The sequence below is a fragment of the Paramisgurnus dabryanus genome, chromosome 2, assembly GCF_030506205.2.
Source record: "Paramisgurnus dabryanus chromosome 2, PD_genome_1.1, whole genome shotgun sequence".
NCBI classification, from domain to species: domain Eukaryota; kingdom Metazoa; phylum Chordata; class Actinopteri; order Cypriniformes; family Cobitidae; genus Paramisgurnus; species Paramisgurnus dabryanus.
The window spans coordinates 14,738,360-14,755,724 of record NC_133338.1 but is presented as its reverse complement, the minus strand read 5'-3'; the positions used below and the strand labels follow the sequence as shown (position 1 = coordinate 14,755,724).

The window sequence follows — 17,365 nt, the reverse complement described above, 5'->3', positions numbered from 1 at the left end:
TAAAAGAGACGCTCAAGTTCAAAAAACACTCGCAAGACACTCACTTAACAGGAAACACTAATTACACGAGATTAAGCGAGTATCTGCCAAACGCGAGTGTCACTTTTATCATAAACCCTTTAGTGCAGCAGGCACTTATTTTGACAAGACGCATATGCACATGGTTCACATGACACTCCAAAATCAGTTAGAGTTAGACAAAATCAGTGTTCATATTGAAAAAACAAGAATGGCCTTTCTGTTTGGATAATAAAATTGTCATGTAAGCCGTTTTATTGTAAAAAATAAAATTTTAACATAAAAAAACACTCAGATAAAAGGTGTGATTTTGATCTGTTTATTTTTTCAGTTGTTTATAGTATAACACAGAGAAATTATCCACACATTTAGTTTTGATTACATTCTGTTAGTCATTATTCATCTTATGCATTATAAGTTACATTTTTGTTTGTTTGCTTATTATTTACTATTTTTAGTGCTAACGCTAAAACTTTACACAAGAACAAAGTACACTGATATGTCATCCATGAGAACACTTAGACAAAAATCTAATTCACAAAAAAGACAAAAATGATAGTGTTAAATAAAGTCAAAAAAACAAATAAAACTGATATATAAGTGGACAAGCATTCACAGTCGCAGTGTCCCAACACACGACAAGCTAATACATTTGTTTTTCATTATTTTCCCTTATTGTTCCATTAAATTGTCATTATTCTCACAATATTTACTGTTTTCCATTTATTTTTGGTAAAATCTTTTTCCATTTTTGGTAGAGGATCAAGTCAGTTTGCAGCATTTTTTTTTACCTTAATCATACTATTGAACATTTCCATAATATTGAAAAGACATGAAAAATATCCAACATGAAAAGAAAGAAAGGGTCACGGTTCTGGACACGAGTCAAAAAGTCCCAAGAAACAAAACAAAAAAAAATGATTAAAATAAATACATTTTTTTGTGAATTTATTGCATTCTACAGAGATTCTCTATCACATTTGTACTATTGAAAAAACCTTTTGATTAAGATATTTTTAAACTGATCTGTCAGATTTTTTTCAAGGCAGTGTTTTGCTGAATGTGATTAAAATTCAATTGGGGTCTTGGCAAGTGTGATTCCTTAGTAAGCGTATTAGTAATATTTCTGTAGTATAAGGTTAAAATTTTTTACATTTTAAGTTGAGTTTAACAATAGCTATGCTTTTGTAATAGTTTGTTGATCAGAAGAGCTTATTTGATTAGGTTAAGTAATACAAGGCTGTACCCTGTAGGCAGTGAAGGGGCCAGTTACACAAAATTAAAGGTGTTACAAAGGGTTCTTCACAGTGATGCCAAAGGTTCTTAAAATTAAAAGTATTAAAAGGCTTTCTGACCTTTGTACCTTAAATTGTGCTTTAGAGGGTTAACACTACACACGCACACTAATGTTCAGGCATGTCAGAACTTGATATACAGAAGCTGATATACATATTTACGAATGCACAATTCCTATTGAATCTCTGTGTACAAGTCACAATGGCTCAAGTATTTTTCATCACCATGGCTTAATGTACTGTCCAGCCCAGAACTATTGCTCTCAAGTTACTCTAAACTAAAAGATGGCTAATAAAAAGGCAAACGCATTGTGAGGCATCCTTTATAGTGTTTTAAACCAAACACTACATGCTGCAGGCAAAGCAATTGAGGGGTTTACAAAAAATGACTTTCGAGGTAGGCTACCATAATAGAAATACCATCTAGTAAATTACCATGGTATCCAAAATGGTACATGTCCAAAAATAACCACAGTGTTACAGGTGTATTATAGGAAACACCATTTGTCTTCTATAAAGATAATAGAATGTGATTACGAAATATAAAGTGGATGCTTTTTGAAATTCAACCAGCCAACCAACTAAATACCAAATTTGTTGTGCTTTAAAAATGCAAATATTGACTTGTAACATTAATATTAGAATTGATCTAAAAAGGTAAAGATATTCTTGCATTTTCTTAAATCTTAAGCAGACTGTGCTCAATAATGTCCTATTAAAAAACTGAGGTAATTCTTTTATTGCAGTTATATTTTATAGAGATTAAACACATTTTTTACTTAAGCCCCTTTTCTCAGATGTTTCTCCTAAAGACCAGCAGTGTACCAGAGATAATAATAATAATAATCGAATGATGAGATTAGGAGAATCATAGTTTGATTTAACTAATCGATTTCACTATGATTACAATGTTTGACCTTTATTTCAATAAATCAATTTATATCAGTTAATCAATAAAAAAAGACTTTAGCTGGGTTTTTACAAACTAGGTCACATATCTGGGTCAAAGACGAAAACGGGTTTCCAAACTTTAAAAAGAATAATAAAACTTTAAAGACCTCAAAATGTCCTGAAAAAAAATGTATGAACAAAAATCCCCAATCCTTTGATGACATATTAAAATACCCCTTTATGGATCACAGTGTAGACCCCAAATACTAATTAATTGTACATTTAAATCTTTATATTTTACCAATATCCTTAAAACTTGAAAAAGTTTCACACATTTCTTAGCAAAAAGTTTTGTAAGAAACTGCAAATTAATAAAAATTCAATAAAAAAATGTATATGATCATCTATTCTTTTTATATATTTTATGAAAGACAGGTCAGAATATGTTTGTTTTTACTTTTTACATAAATCTGTTGTAAAATCCCCAAATTATGTTTTGTCAAAAAAGGAGAGCATTGGTATTGTTCCCATTATTGCAATGAATGACAAAGTAGGAAGCGTTTTATCTGATAAAAATTTCTGACATGGATATACACTGCAAAAAAATGACTTTCTTACTAAGTATTTTTGTCTTGTTTTCGGTAAAAATATCTAAAAATTCTTCAATTAAGATGTATTTTCTTGATGAGCAAGATGACACAAGAAAATAAGTCTAGTTTATAGACAAAAATATAAAATTTAAGTGAGTTTGTGCTTAAAACAAGCAAAAATATCTGCCAATAGGGTGAGAAAAAAATTTAACCCATTATTAAGACCAGGCTTTTGGTTTGTCTTTTTTCAGATTTCTACCAGCTATTTTGGGGTTAGGAAGAACCAATAAATATAATAACCAAATTGTTTCCTAAGAACATGAAGCTGTGTATTTGTCCATGTTTGTGTAAAACAGGTTACACAGTTACACAGAATTATGTATTATGGTGCCAACAACAAAAAAATGTAATGTCCACATATGTAGACGTCAAGGTCTTAGGAGGTTAAAATAAGTTTTATTTATTCTAAAACACTTAATTTAAGCAAAAATTTCTCACCCCATTGGCAGATATTTTTGCTTGTTTAAGCACAAATGTATTTAATTGTTGTTTTTTGTCTAAAAACTAGACTTATTTTCTTAGGTAATTTTGCTTTTCAAGAAAATTCATCTTGATTTAAGAAATTTAAGATATTTCTACTGAAAACAAAAATACGAAAAACAAGACAAAAAGTAAGAAAGTCATTTTTTGCATTGTAAACTTTGTGTTCTAACATTAATGACATCACCTCCATGGCATCTCTTAAATTAGTGACACATGGAAAGGACTCGTTGTCTAGAAACATTGCATTGTTATCTCCAATATCTTTCTTGTTGTAAAAGTGCCACCCTACTGTACTGGATGTGCATTTTGCTGGTGCCTAGCAACTCTGTTTGTTCACGGACATCTAAAATGCAGAATCATTAATAAAAACCACACAAATGAATTACAATTTTAATATTTACAAGGTTCACTATTTGTCAGTGTTAAACATGCATAATTTACCTAAAATCTAAAATATGTTAAAATTGTTATTGATACAGTGAAATACTTTTAATGTAAAGGATGACAATGTTTGTTGTCATTACATTTGTTTTGTATCTTATGTTACCACACCATGAAAAGGTGAAATGATCAAATATCTATGAACAATAAACTGACCTCGCCACAGCACAACAGCAATTGATGTCACAGACTGCTGAATGACCTATTAATAGGATTTTTAAATGGCTTCCTGATCATGTTACACTGCATGACATCACAAAAAAGCGTATTTGGGACGTTTAATATTTCATGGTTCTTTCAATACTTTTTAACTAAACCTTTTTATACATTAAAGCAGACTCTTTACTTGCATTTAATGTTTTATCTATATAAAATTACTACGTATAGTAATTATTATGTATACATAACAATATTCTATTTAATTCAATGCAAACAGAACATTTTGTTTTGTCTTTGACCCATCTATGCTCAGATTTGCTAAGATGTAACAATCAAAAGCCATTGAAAGATGTAGATAAGAAAAGTGAGATAAAGTTCATACTTAAATATATTTAAGAATTATTTTAGGCTATGAAAATAATATTCTTATGGGCAGTCAAGTGAAGTAGCACCCCAAATCAATACATTTAGTTTACATGTAAATGCACTTTTGGCTTTAAAATGTTAAATTTTTATGTTGTTGTTTATTGTCATGTCAACCCTTAACATAGAATTTTTAGTGCTTGCCAATGTTTACATGTCAATGCATTCACTTGGTTATGACACTATTGGTTTATTGATCACTCGTTGGCTAGCAGAACAACTGTAGCACCTCATGAAATGCAAGTTGACCCTATTTGCTTTAGTACATGTTCCTGGTATTATTGTGTACAATAATGTATTTTTCCTATAACACAATCAAATTCATGATACTTTTCAGCCAATACCCTCTAACCACCAGGCTATATTTTGATCTGTAAAACCCTCTTGTCACTTTCATATTGTGAAAGTAAAATGGTTTCTGAACACAGTTTCGTGAGGAAAACCTTTGGACACCTCTGGAACAAAAGCTCCACTTTTCTTGTCTATTTTTCTAACACGCACGCACGCACGCACGCACGCACGCACACACACACACACAGAGTTTCAAAAACAAACAAAAAAAGATTAAAAACTGTAGACTGAACATGGTCTACAATTCGGGCATGCAATTCAGAACAAGCAAATATGGACCACAACCAAATCAAGGTAAAATACAATTGCAATATTTTGCTGTTGTTTTGCATTGTATTTATATGTAAGGGCAAGTGGAAGACATGAGGTGGCTGTAACTGCCCAAGGCTAATACTTCAACCTAAAACAAAAGATTCCCACAAAAGTCTTATAATCACACAAGTAAAGACAAAAACATAGTACCCCTTTCACAGCAGCAGGACTGTATAACAAAAAAAGAAAAACATTATATAGACACACATTATGACCTTATATATACTTGTTTCTATATGGTTTTGTTTAGAAATGTAATGAGTAATTATGAAAAACACTGTTAAAAACATTTTGGTTATTAGTATTGTCATGACAAATTATAATACTTCTAATATGAAAATTGATTAACACTACGTTTGGGTCTCACTAAAGGTGTTGCCCATGTTACAGAGGTTAAAGGGCTCTATCATATACCAGACCAGTTAGTACCCTACAAAAATAATTTTCTTAATCAGTATTTTCATCTTGTTTTAAAAGAAAAACATATTAACACTCCTAAAAGTTAAAAGTCACTATGTAAAATAAGGTTACAGACTTGCATTCAAATAATTATTTAAAAAAATAAACTTATTTTTTTCTCACTCCACTGGTGAATGTTATTTTTTTATTTCACCATATGCCTCACTACAGTAAATGTTTATTTGTAAAGATAAAATGAGATTCAACCTGCATTCAAGACACACAGTTAATGTGGATTTTAAGTATGAATGTATAGTTTTTTTTTCTAAAATAAGACAAAAATACTGATAAAGAATTTGTTTTGCCAGCTTTAAAGGAGGACTAATTTTTATTCATTAACTATCTCCTTAAACCAACCTGGCAAATCTCTTTCAACCAATCGAATTACTCAAACTTTCAAACACGCATCAATCCATCCCTCTCGTCCCTGGTTCAACAAGACATCTCCGTGGAAGCGGGTGGGTTTGGAGGGAACTGTCCACCTAGTGAGCCCTGGGACAGCGTCCGGGATCGGGAACGGGACCCCTCCATTGAGAAAGAGGAGGATAGAGAAGTGGTGCGTGAACGAGAGAGACGAGTCATGCAGGATGAAGCCACTGAAAAAGACAGAACTAATATTAGAGGTAGACATAACACAACATAGGAACCTATTTTAACGATCTGAAACGCAAGTGCGAAGCGCAACGCGCAAGTGAGTTTGTGGGCGGATCTTGGGCGGTGTTGCTATTTTCCCGGCGTGAGAAATAACTCTTGCGCCAGGCGCAAATCTATAAGGGGTTGGTCTGAAGTAGGTTCATTATTCATAGGTGTGGTTTGGGCATAACATCAAATAAACCAATCAGAATGCTATCCAACATTCCCTTTAAACGCAAGGGCGCAAGTTCCATGGCGGGTTGCTATTATTATGACGGATTTACCAGGCGTACGCCAGGAGCGGTTTACAGCCGAGGAGACCCACGTTCTTGTAAGAGCAGTCAAAGACAGAGAAGTTGTTTTGTATGGGGATGGGAGAAACCCGCCCAAATCAGCGTAGGTTAAACAGGTGTGAGAGGAAATAGCCACAATCTCATCAGCTGGCATCCCCATCGTTGCGCCAAGCGCTACAATGATGTCAGGAGACGGGGAATCCCAAGCTTGCCAGCATAAATCGGGCACGCCGTGTAACGGGAGGTGGATCTGCCTACACATGACCTGACGCCAGCAGAGGACATCGCTGCGTCCACCCTCACCGCTGAAAGGGTTTGGGGGCTTTGAAATCGGACCCAAGAAACGCAAGCAAGGTCCAACCCCAAAGTACTCTTACAAATCAAGTTCATATACATTAAGGTTTCTTATGAAAACATTTTACTTATTATATACATAAAACAAACGTAATACAGCCAAACACCAAACTTATGAAAATATTTTAATCGTTATTTGCATGAGAATTTTTTAACACAGCCACACAATAAATAAAAACTATCACCACAATGCTCACCACTACGATTCCCCTTATCTCGTGTATTAATATTTTTAAGTGTAACAATTTATGATTTGCAAAAATGACTGTTGCATCTGGGTAGATTAGATGCAAAGTGTATGCGCGTTGTGCACGCTATACATTATGGTCAAGCATGCACCCTTAAAATAGCATAATGAACAACGCGCAACGCGCTACTGACTTTAAACTTTTTTTTTTCTGGTCAGTGGCGCAATTGTTTTTTGAAACTGTTTTTTGAAATAGCATCAGAGATGGTTTGCGCCGGAACACGCCTCTTTTTTGCGCTGAACCGCCCAGGGAGCGCAAGTTCATTCCCTAGTTTGCCGACGTGCATCTGTGGAGGGAAAAACCAGCTGTGCGCCGGTGCAAAATACTAATGATACATGCGTCACTGACAAAGTCATTTGCGCTGGGTGCAAGATAGGGCCCATAGTCTTTTCAGCTTGGCACAGTGTACTTCTTGCTAACTTGGGCAAGCACAAATTTTCATGCCTTTCGAATTTGGTTTATGCCTGTTAGTGCTAGTATGTTTTTGTTCCAACTGGTATAGGCTGGTTCACCTTTAAGGAAATGTTTAGTCGTTTTTGTGTGGATTACATGACACTAAGGGTGTGCTTCTTGGGAACCTATATCTCTGATCAAATCAAAAAGGCCCAATGAAATATTGGAAATCAGGCACAAAACACCAAAGCGGGGAAACACTGTTGCCATCTGGAAACCTTCTAGTGGAGAATACTCATTTGAGACCACCTACTGTAAAGAGAGTCACTATGTGTGGAGCACTAGCATAGGCACAGGGGTTCACCTATGGGGGTAACTAACTACTCCAGTAACAGGCCTAGTGGCTAAGGTGCTCCGCATGGCTTGACACCAAAGAGTGCTTAATGATGGATATATGTTCACCCAAAGGGGGGAGAAGTTGACTACACTGTACACTATGCATGTGAAGGTACATGCAAACAACACGCCTAGCTGTCTGCCCGAGTCATGTGTTGGTACCATGCGAAAGACAGACATGAAACCGGCTCCATGTGAAGATTATATAATCTTGCAAATGTATTGATCAAAGCCCAACCAACAGCTCTGCAGATGTCTTTTAGAGGCACTCTGTGTCCATGCCCAAAATGACGCAGCTAGTTGAGTGCACGTTGATTTCGAATGGGCACGGCAGATCTTGGGATCAGTATGTGGTCACAATGGCATCCACGTTCCAGTGCACCAGCCTCTGTTATTGAGTCACCTGGCTCAAACTTGAGGGCACTCATCAGATACAGTGCTTGCAGGTCCTCCACCCTCTTTATTGAGATGAGCATCACCAGGAGAGCGATACAAGTCTTCAGCGATATATGATGGAGAGAGACTCCTAGGGCCACAAGCAGGGCCCTCTTTAAACCACTGAGAGGTCCCAAGAGGGGATGGAGCACAGCCTACAGTAGGTGGGTTTAGCATCCTCACATCCCTCAGGAACCTGATGATCAGGTCGTACTGCCCAAGAGAGGTCGTACTGCCCTCAACGGTAAAGTGATGGGCGGCAATAGTGGCCACATACACTTTGAGGGTAAAAGGGTAATGGTCTCTGTCACTGCTAGTTGCTGGTCCTCATCCCATCCAGGCATAAGTCATAGAGGTATACCTTGTATACCAAGTATACCTTGTCTGTCCACGTTCATGTGCTGCCAACATGACCAGCCACTGTGACAGGTTGAGGTGTGCTAACCACACATACCCAGATTCCATACTAGTGGAACTAATGGAGTGACCTGTCTCATTGTCCTAGGTGGGGGTGGTTCGGATTTCACAGTGGTTGTCAAGCTGTGACATACACCTCATCTACCACCTTATACGGTGCATGGTGGGTGAACTATCCCTTTAACTTTTATTCATGATGTTACCTTGAATTACATCTTCAAACGTAGGAAGTTATTAATATAAATTATTAAAAAATTCAAATCACTTACTGTATCCCATTCCCTGGATGAAGTACTTGAAAGCTTCTGTCAGTTTACTGGGCTACAAAAAATAACACTTAATTTATACACCACATATAAATTAAGCTTTGACCTTAATAGATTAAAAGTAATAGTAAATGATCACTTACCTGGGTAAGCTGTGGCATACCACCAGCATCGGCCATCTGAATAGAACACAAAAGATGGCAGTTAGAATAAAACAGTAACTAAGTAACTAATCTAGGGTTTGTTTATTTCAGTTTAATCTTAATTAGAGTTCTGTTGCACCACTTAATTTTAACCACAGACTAACAAATCTTAGATCAAAACTTTTACCGGTATTAAAACCTTTATCTGCGATGCATTTTGTCCACCATGATGAATTTACTAATTTAAGGTTTACTGTAAAATTTTAACCTGGATCAAAATGTAACCCTGTTAATTTTTAAACAAAAATATTTTAACGTTTTGTGCAACAAAATTATTTAATGAGCCTTGATTTAAACCAGATTTAAGCATAATCCTTGTTGGTGCACCCCAATCTAAGAGAAGTTAAAGTAGGTTTTATCTTTTGAGATCACTGTCTTTAATAAAATTACAAATGTCTATACCTTGAGGAATGAGGTTGTAGTTGGATCTAGTTTGCTGTTGCACTCCACCTAGTAAGCAGAAATACATTTTTAAAAAGCAGTCAGAAATGTTTACACCTCATATTAACAGCGTTGGTGTTCGGTTTACAGTTGATAAGCCAGAACGCTTTCACACTTACAACTGGAAATTCAAATAAATCTGCAGTGATGTATGCATTAATAAAACTGCATTTTGTTAACTAGCACTCCAAGAGTCTGATTCAGAGGGTTCAGCCCTGAGGGGCATCCCAGGGTGAGCGCTGTGTCTTATGCAGAAGAAGAGCACAGGGTGAGGAGCAAAGAGAGCTCTGATATTAAACAATCCTTTAAAATCTTAGGTGTCTTCCACCTACTGAGGATGAACTGGGCAATGCAGAGGTATAACTGTCAAAGAGGAAAAAAAATTTTTGTCTCACTTAACTAATTTGCTTACTTACAGGTATCTGGAGAGTTGGTTAGTTTGAGTATAATGCAAGTTATGTTAACATAATATACATCACTATGCAGGAAAGTAGAAGGGGACCACTCAAAAAAAGATACTGCCTTAAAATAAAGCAATATGCAGCACAACATAATCTCTTCCCGTCTTTGAGTTAAACACATGGTCTACCCTTTAGCACAATGGCATCCCACAAAACAGAACATTAAACACTAACATATCTCTCACTTTATAAACTTGTGCAAATCACTAGATCAGTTAAGTTTACGTATCCTTTTCTAATAAATGCAAGGCCTTTTTTTACTAATATCTGAGAGAAATTAACTTGTTTCTTGTAGAAAATTTGACTGTTTTAGAGTACATTGCCTTTAACCTACTGGCATATACAATGTACACTATATATATATATATATATATATATATATATATACACACAGTGAGGAAAATAAGTATTTGAAAACCCTGCTATTTTGCAAGTTCTCCCACTTAGAAATCATGGAGGAGTCTGAAATTGTCATCGTAGGTGCATGTCCACTGTGAGAGACATAATCTAAACAAATTATCACAATGTATGATTGTGCTGCAAATAAGTATTTGAACACCTGATTTGGTACAGTAGCCTTTGTTTGCAATTACAGAGGTCAAATGTTTCCTGTAGTTTTTCATCAGGTTTGCACTTACTGCAGTAGGGATTTTGGCCCACTCCTCCACACAGATCATCCCTAGATCAGTCAGGTTTCTGGCCTGTCGCTGAGAAACATGGAATTTGAGATCTCTCCAAAGATTCTCTATTGGGTTTAGGTCTGAAGACTGGCTAGACCCAGCCTCGACCCATCTTCAATGCTCTAACTGAGGGAAGGAGGTTGTTCCCCAAAATCTCACAATACATGACCCCGGTCATTCTCTCCTTAATACAGTACAGTCGCCCTGTCCCGTGTGCAGAAAAACACCCCCAAAGCATGATGCTACCACCCCCATGCTTCACAGTAGGGATGGTGTTCTTGGGATGGTACTCATCATTCTTCGTCCTCCAAACACGTTTAGTAGAATTATGACAAAAAGTTCTATTTCGGTCTCATCTGACCACATGACTTTCTCCCATGACTCCTCTGGATCATCCAAATGGTCATTGGCAAACTTAAGAAGGGCCTGGAAATGTGCTAGTTTAAGCAGGGGAACCTTTCGTGCCATGCATGATTTCAAACCATGACGTCTTGGTGTATTACCAACAGTAACTTTGGAAACGTGGTCCCAGATCTTTTCAGGTCATTGATCGGCTGCTCCCGTGTAGTTCTAGGCTGATTTCTCACTTTTCTTAGGATCATAGAGACCCCACGAGGTGAGATCTTGCATGGAGCCCCAGTCCTAGGGAGATTGACAGTCATATTTAGCTTCTCCCATTTTCTAATGAATGCTCCAACAGTGGACCTTTTTTCACCAAGCTGCTTGCCAATTTCACCGTTGCCCTTTCCAGCCTTGTGGAGGTGTACAATTTTGTCTCTAGTGTCTTTGGACAGCTCTTTGGTCTTGGCCATGTTAGTAGTTGGATTCTTACTGATTGTATGGGGTGGACAGATGTCTTTATGCAGCTAACGACCTCAACAGGTCCATTTAAGTAAGGATAATAAATGGAGTGGAGGTGGATATTTTAAGACAGACTTACAGGTCTTTGAGGGTCAGAATTCTAGCTGATAGAGAGGTGTTCAAATACTTATTTGCAGCTGTATCATAGAAATAAATAGTAAAAAATAATACATTGTGATTTCTGGATTTTTTTTAGATTATGTCTCTCATTGGACATGCACCTACGATGACAATTTCAGACCCCTCCATGATTTCTAAGTGGGAGAACTTGCAAAATAGCAAGGTGGTCAAATACTTATTTTCCTCACGGTATGTATATAGGTTGCTTTGTGGGATATTGTGGAATGGGTTAACTATAATAAGGCATAAATAGGCTACAAAGCGAAAATTGAGTGTAACACTGTTGCAGATTCTAGATATTATACATTAAAAAAGACTACTTGATCAAACATGAACTTTGTAAAAATGATTAATAACGGATACTAATAACTATGAATATTTTACTGCCATTTGAGCAGTACTTTAACATGGTTGGCATGTGCCAGTACTCAAATGGTGTTACCTTTGGTTTTATGCCTACCATCTCAATTGTTTTTCATATTTATAGAAATAACATAATTTTGGTTATGTTAGACAGCGCATGGCAACCCTTACGAAAAAGAAGTTTATTCAATATTCAATGTGCTATAAGTATACTTCTTTTAAACTTAAAATAAGAAAGTATACTTTCAGTTTACTTTTTATGTACTTCTCTAAAATGTACTTTAGGTACTTCTCAGAAATATACTTAAATTGTACTAAAGTATACTTGACCTATACTTGTTTACTGGCATATACTTAAAAGTATAAAGTAAAAATGCAACAGCAAAAGCTACATCAAGAAAGCTGCAAAAAGCCATATGAATAGCCCTGGTGAAAAATAAATATACTTTATTGTATTTCAAGTATATTTAACTTTGCAATAGTACATTACAAATATACTTAGAAAGAACTGTACCATCTTTGAATAAATTGAAAGTATGCTTACAACATATTTGCTTGCATTTAAACTTTTAACATATTTCAAAATAATTATAATTTAGTATATTTTCTAAAAGTATACTTTAAAAAAAATATACTTGGAGTTAAAGTTCTGTGAAATTTTTAAAGTATACTAATTTGAACTTATTTTAAAGTTTATTTTAGGTATACTTTATCTGTTAAAGTTATCATTATAATAATGCACTGACAGCATATTTATAAAATACATTATTTAGCATCCTTTAGAAACAGTATATTTTAAGTAAATTTTGAAAGTATATGTAGTGTACAAATGTACATTATCTTTATGGAGAATCTTTAGTGTTAGTAAACTAGTAGGTTATTAATTGTGTGCTGCAGGTATACTTGCAAGTATTCTTTTACTATACTTTTAGTTAACTAGTAGTTTATTACTCAACTTTACTTTAAGTGAACTATATATATATATATATATTTATATGGCTGAATCCCCTAAATATTAACTTTCATTCTGGACTCCATTTCCCATAATCCCGCATACCTGGACTGATTACTCTGCCACCTGAAACTCATTGGACAGCCTATATAAACTCTCTGGAAACATTCAGTCAGTGCAAAGTCTTGATTTGTACCTCTGTCATTGCTGAGCGGTTTGCCTGCCTGCATATCTATCTGTATTTATTGATCTTTATCTGTTTTACCTGGTTTATGAGTATGTTTGTTGCCATGTCTACGAGATTTGCCTGCCCTACATTGCTGTGTTTGCTGTTGTTTGACCTTGCCTGTTGGAATATGAGTGTGTTTAATAAAAACCTGCAGATGGATCCTCAGTGTCAAAGTGCTTTGTTACACAAGCAGTATACAATAAGTAACCTACTAGTTTACTAAGAGTACACTAACAGAACGCTTGCATGTACACTTTCAGTATATGACTAGTAAACTACTAGTTAACTAAAAGTATATTAAAAGAACACTTGGAATTATACATGCAGCACAAAAATTTGTAACCTACTAGTTTACTAAGAGTACACTAACAAAACATTTGCATGTACACTTGAAGTATAAGTCTAGAAAACTACTAGTATACTCATGAGTTCACTTGCAGTACAAATGAAAAACTAATTGTGAACTAGTTGTACACTTAAAGTTGACTACTCTTACACTTATAGTACACTTAAAAGTATCCTTTTATATACTAAAAGTGGGCCAATTTAGTCCCAAGCGGCATTCAAGCAGTACACTTACAAGTATACTACTAGAACATAAATGTTAGTACACTTACTACATAAAGTACACTTAAAACTAAACTCCAACATTACTTAAAGCAACACTATATAGTTTCCATGTAAAAATGACTTACAGCTCCCCCAGACACGCTTATGCAGGCAGGGGGAGGGGCGGGGCTGTGTTTCCTACCCTCCACCGCCACTTTCAGTGTGTGCTTGTAGCAGCTAGGAGGCTGCTCAGGTTGCAGCAACAGTACAATTTGTCCAGTTAAAAATTGTTTTATCACTGAAATAATTTTAGAGACATTATTTAAAGGTAAAAAAACTACATAGTGTTGCTTTAAGGATACTTAATAAAATGAACTTGAAGTATACTTCTTTTTCGTAAGGGAAGTACATGTGCTGTATAAAACCATGCATGAACTACACTTAAAAATGAGATTAAAAAATCCATCTTGGCAGGTATCCATCTAAACAGTTAGTTACTGTATGTCCTAAGTGAATGTTAACAGACAGAGACATTTTGATATTTGCAAGCCACAATGAAACAGACACAATATTTTGACAATGTAAATGGAGCCTAATAGATATGCTGCTTTTCAAAATTTCATTCATTTTAATCAAACATCCATAAATGTTTTACAATAAGACTTACTACAGCATCCTCATGGGGTGCCTGATCACCAACCACCAACATAACAGGACACCTAAAATAGACACATGAGAGAAAGGTTAACTCTAGATAATGACTGGTTTTCAGACCCCCAGACCCCCACATTTTAGATTGGCTTTTTATTGTGGCTAGCCTAAGGCACATCTGTGCACTAATCATGCTGTCTAATCAGCATCTTGTATGCTACACCTGTTAGGTGGATGGATTATCTCAGAAAAGGAGAAGTGCTCACTAATGCTGGGTACACACCAATAAATAATCAGGCTGATTTTGGTCCGATTTCCAACCTTCCCACAATCCTAGCTATGTTCCGATTATCTTGATGGTTCTACAGATTATTTTATCAGATTTTCCCTTGGTGTGAGGTGTGTTAAGAGTGTCCAAAGTCGGAGCCGCCCCGATCGCAAAAACATGTTTAATATTTACAATCAGAAATCCTGATGTGTGGGAGGAACCCGGAGGACAAACGCATGCAAAGTGAAGTTGATGCAAAGTGAACTTGTACAGACCATGTTCCCGCTGTCTCCACGACTTCACCCAAACCCTTTCCATTTTTCCTTGAATTTTCTGTGAAAATCATTCCAAACACTATCATTGAAATTTCTTCCTGCATATCGCCCGCCATGCTTATTCTGAAGTCTCACAAGATTTTGCGAGATTTCCTGTGTTCACAGTCAAGACTCTGGTTGAAAATCTGTTTGTGTGTGGTGTGCTGTATTTGATACATCATGGCACACCACACTCTATAGAAGAAAAACGGTTAAATCTAGGATTTTTTATTCTCATGTTTGTGGTCTATCACATTTTGAAAATCTTATAAGATGTAAAAAATCTTTTGGTGTGTACTGTACCCAGCATAACACAGATTTAGACAGATCTGTAAACAATATTTGAGAGAAGTAGGCCTTTTGTGTACATAGAAATAGTCTTCGATCTTTGAGTTCACCTAAAATATTGGCAAAAACAAAAGTGTTGCGTTTATTATTTTGTTCAGTGTAGAAAGGCACTGCATTCTAGAATGATGACACATACTTGAAACTGTTGTTTTTGTCAATGTTCAGATCTCCGCGCCTGTGAGACATAAAAAACAAAAGTCTGATTATTCTGGTGCCCAAATTGCATATGTATAAGTTGTTATTTGTGTGTGTGTGTTTTTTTTTTGTGATTATACCCAAGGTAACTTTTCCAAAAGAGTTCAATGTTGTTGAGGTTGGGTGCTTTAATGATTCTTTCTTTGTGAGACTGAATAAGCTCTGTATTTGCTGACATCTCTTCCTGTATAAAACAAATGAAAGTCAGTTTTTCATAACACTTTGTACATTTCAAATCACTACACCAGTGTTTCTCAACTCTAGTCCTTACGACCCCCTACTCAGAATGTTTTTCGTTCTCTCTCTATTTAAAAAAAGGCAAATCAGCCCTCTTCCATAAGGCTTGCTCAACTTCATGTGTCACCAGCAGAACGATCAGGTTGTGACATTGCAGTACTGTGAAAGCGTTTTGAAAGCATACAAAGTCCTCTACTCTCGAATCATTATCGCTCGACTATGATGTCACACAACGATCGGTCTATGCAGCACTGCTGAAGTCGCATAAGCCTGTTTCCCTAATTAGCACACTAACAAGCTGATGAGTTGAATCAAGTGCTTTATATAGGGAGACATTTGGGAGGTGTTTTGGAGAATTGGAGAGGGATGAAATAGCACCTGACTATAAGCTTGAGATTTTGACTTTTACGTTGTTGAGATATCCTCTGATAAGACAAGTGTGTTTGTCTCTTTCTCATGTTTTTGAAATCAGTTGAGAACCATTTTGAAATTGGCTGAGAAATGTAAATGGAATTTTGACTTTTATCTAGACAAACTGCAGCTCCACTTCTTCCTTGTATGCGTTTATAGGGCAGTCTTGCCTGGTCAATAAACGGTGGCAATGTTGACAAATGATTTAGTGGTCAATTCTATGTATGTCTATGGATAAAGGTCACAAGTGTCAGTTGCACCACTTTAAATCAAGGGAGTAAAGTTCACACAGTTCAAAGTTTATGTCTCTGCTTGATTTTATTACATGCACACACAAACATACAGACAGACCTGACTGAAGAGATGATTCAGAATTTGGTCAGGAAGGGAAGACGTCAGGTTGGAGAGCTGTAAAAAAGTAATAATCACAAAATTATTTTTTAATTTAAATATATGTTTTTTCACCTATCTTCAAACTTTGTATTCCAATCTTACTGAAGATAAAATATTTAAGCTTTTCATTTTGCTACTTGATATTTACATTGGGGGGGGGGGCTAAAGCTATTTTATGCATTCTGACTTATTAACACTGTTAAAGAGATGGATTCTTCATGCTAAACATAAAAAACAGTTGGACATGGAGTATTTCTGAGACTTAGCCTGTGACGATTGCACAACTGCACTTTGGGGCGGTTGTAACCTAGTGGATAGAGCATCGGGCATGTAACCTGAGAGTTGCCGGAATGAGGCTCACGGCCAGGTTGCAGCTGTGCACCTTACCCTAATTGCTCCCTGGGTGCTGGGAAAGCTGCCCACAGCTCTGGGGGTGTGTGTGTGTGTGTGTGTGTGTGTGTGTGTGTTCACAACTTTCAGTGCATGTGTTCACTACTCACTAGGATGGGTTAAATGCAGAGGTCACATTTCGAGTATGCATTGCATGCTTGTCACTTTCATGTTTCACATTCACTTCTCCAGGTTATCGTACAAGTTTATTTCTTTTATGGCCAATATCAGTGCTGGAAGTACAGTGGAAGTCCTTATATGGGCACTTCAATCTGAATAGTTTGTAAGGGAAATTTAGGCTTGTTCAGCTTCCCAGTGAACCCAGCATTATCAAAACAGTGGATATAGTTTGTTTATCTAGGTTAGCAGCGGAGCAAAATGT

The 17,365-nt window shown here is 36.0% G+C and overlaps 1 protein-coding gene across 2 annotated transcripts in view; it reads right to left on the bottom strand.

Annotated features, from left to right (window-relative positions):
- Positions 1-323: 323 nt before the first annotated feature.
- The window catches only part of ndrg2 (NDRG family member 2), a 70,767-nt gene continuing 53,725 nt past the window's right edge, over positions 324-17,365 (bottom strand). The window contains exons 9-17 of one of the 2 annotated variants that reach the window (XR_010545714.2): positions 16,552-16,608; positions 15,633-15,736; positions 15,494-15,532; positions 14,444-14,495; positions 9,523-9,570; positions 9,061-9,096; positions 8,921-8,972; positions 5,840-6,078; positions 324-5,192 (exon numbers count right to left, since the gene is read on the bottom strand). Coding sequence is in view for 1 of the 2 variants with exons in the window: in XM_065294345.2 (XP_065150417.1) it covers positions 5,915-6,078; positions 8,921-8,972; positions 9,061-9,096; positions 9,523-9,570; positions 14,444-14,495; positions 15,494-15,532; positions 15,633-15,736; positions 16,552-16,608 (552 nt within the window). In the remaining variant the exon portion in view is untranslated. Of the gene's footprint in view, positions 6,079-8,920; positions 8,973-9,060; positions 9,097-9,522; positions 9,571-14,443; positions 14,496-15,493; positions 15,533-15,632; positions 15,737-16,551; positions 16,609-17,365 lie in introns of both variants that reach the window. The other variant, XM_065294345.2, reaches the window with a different exon arrangement.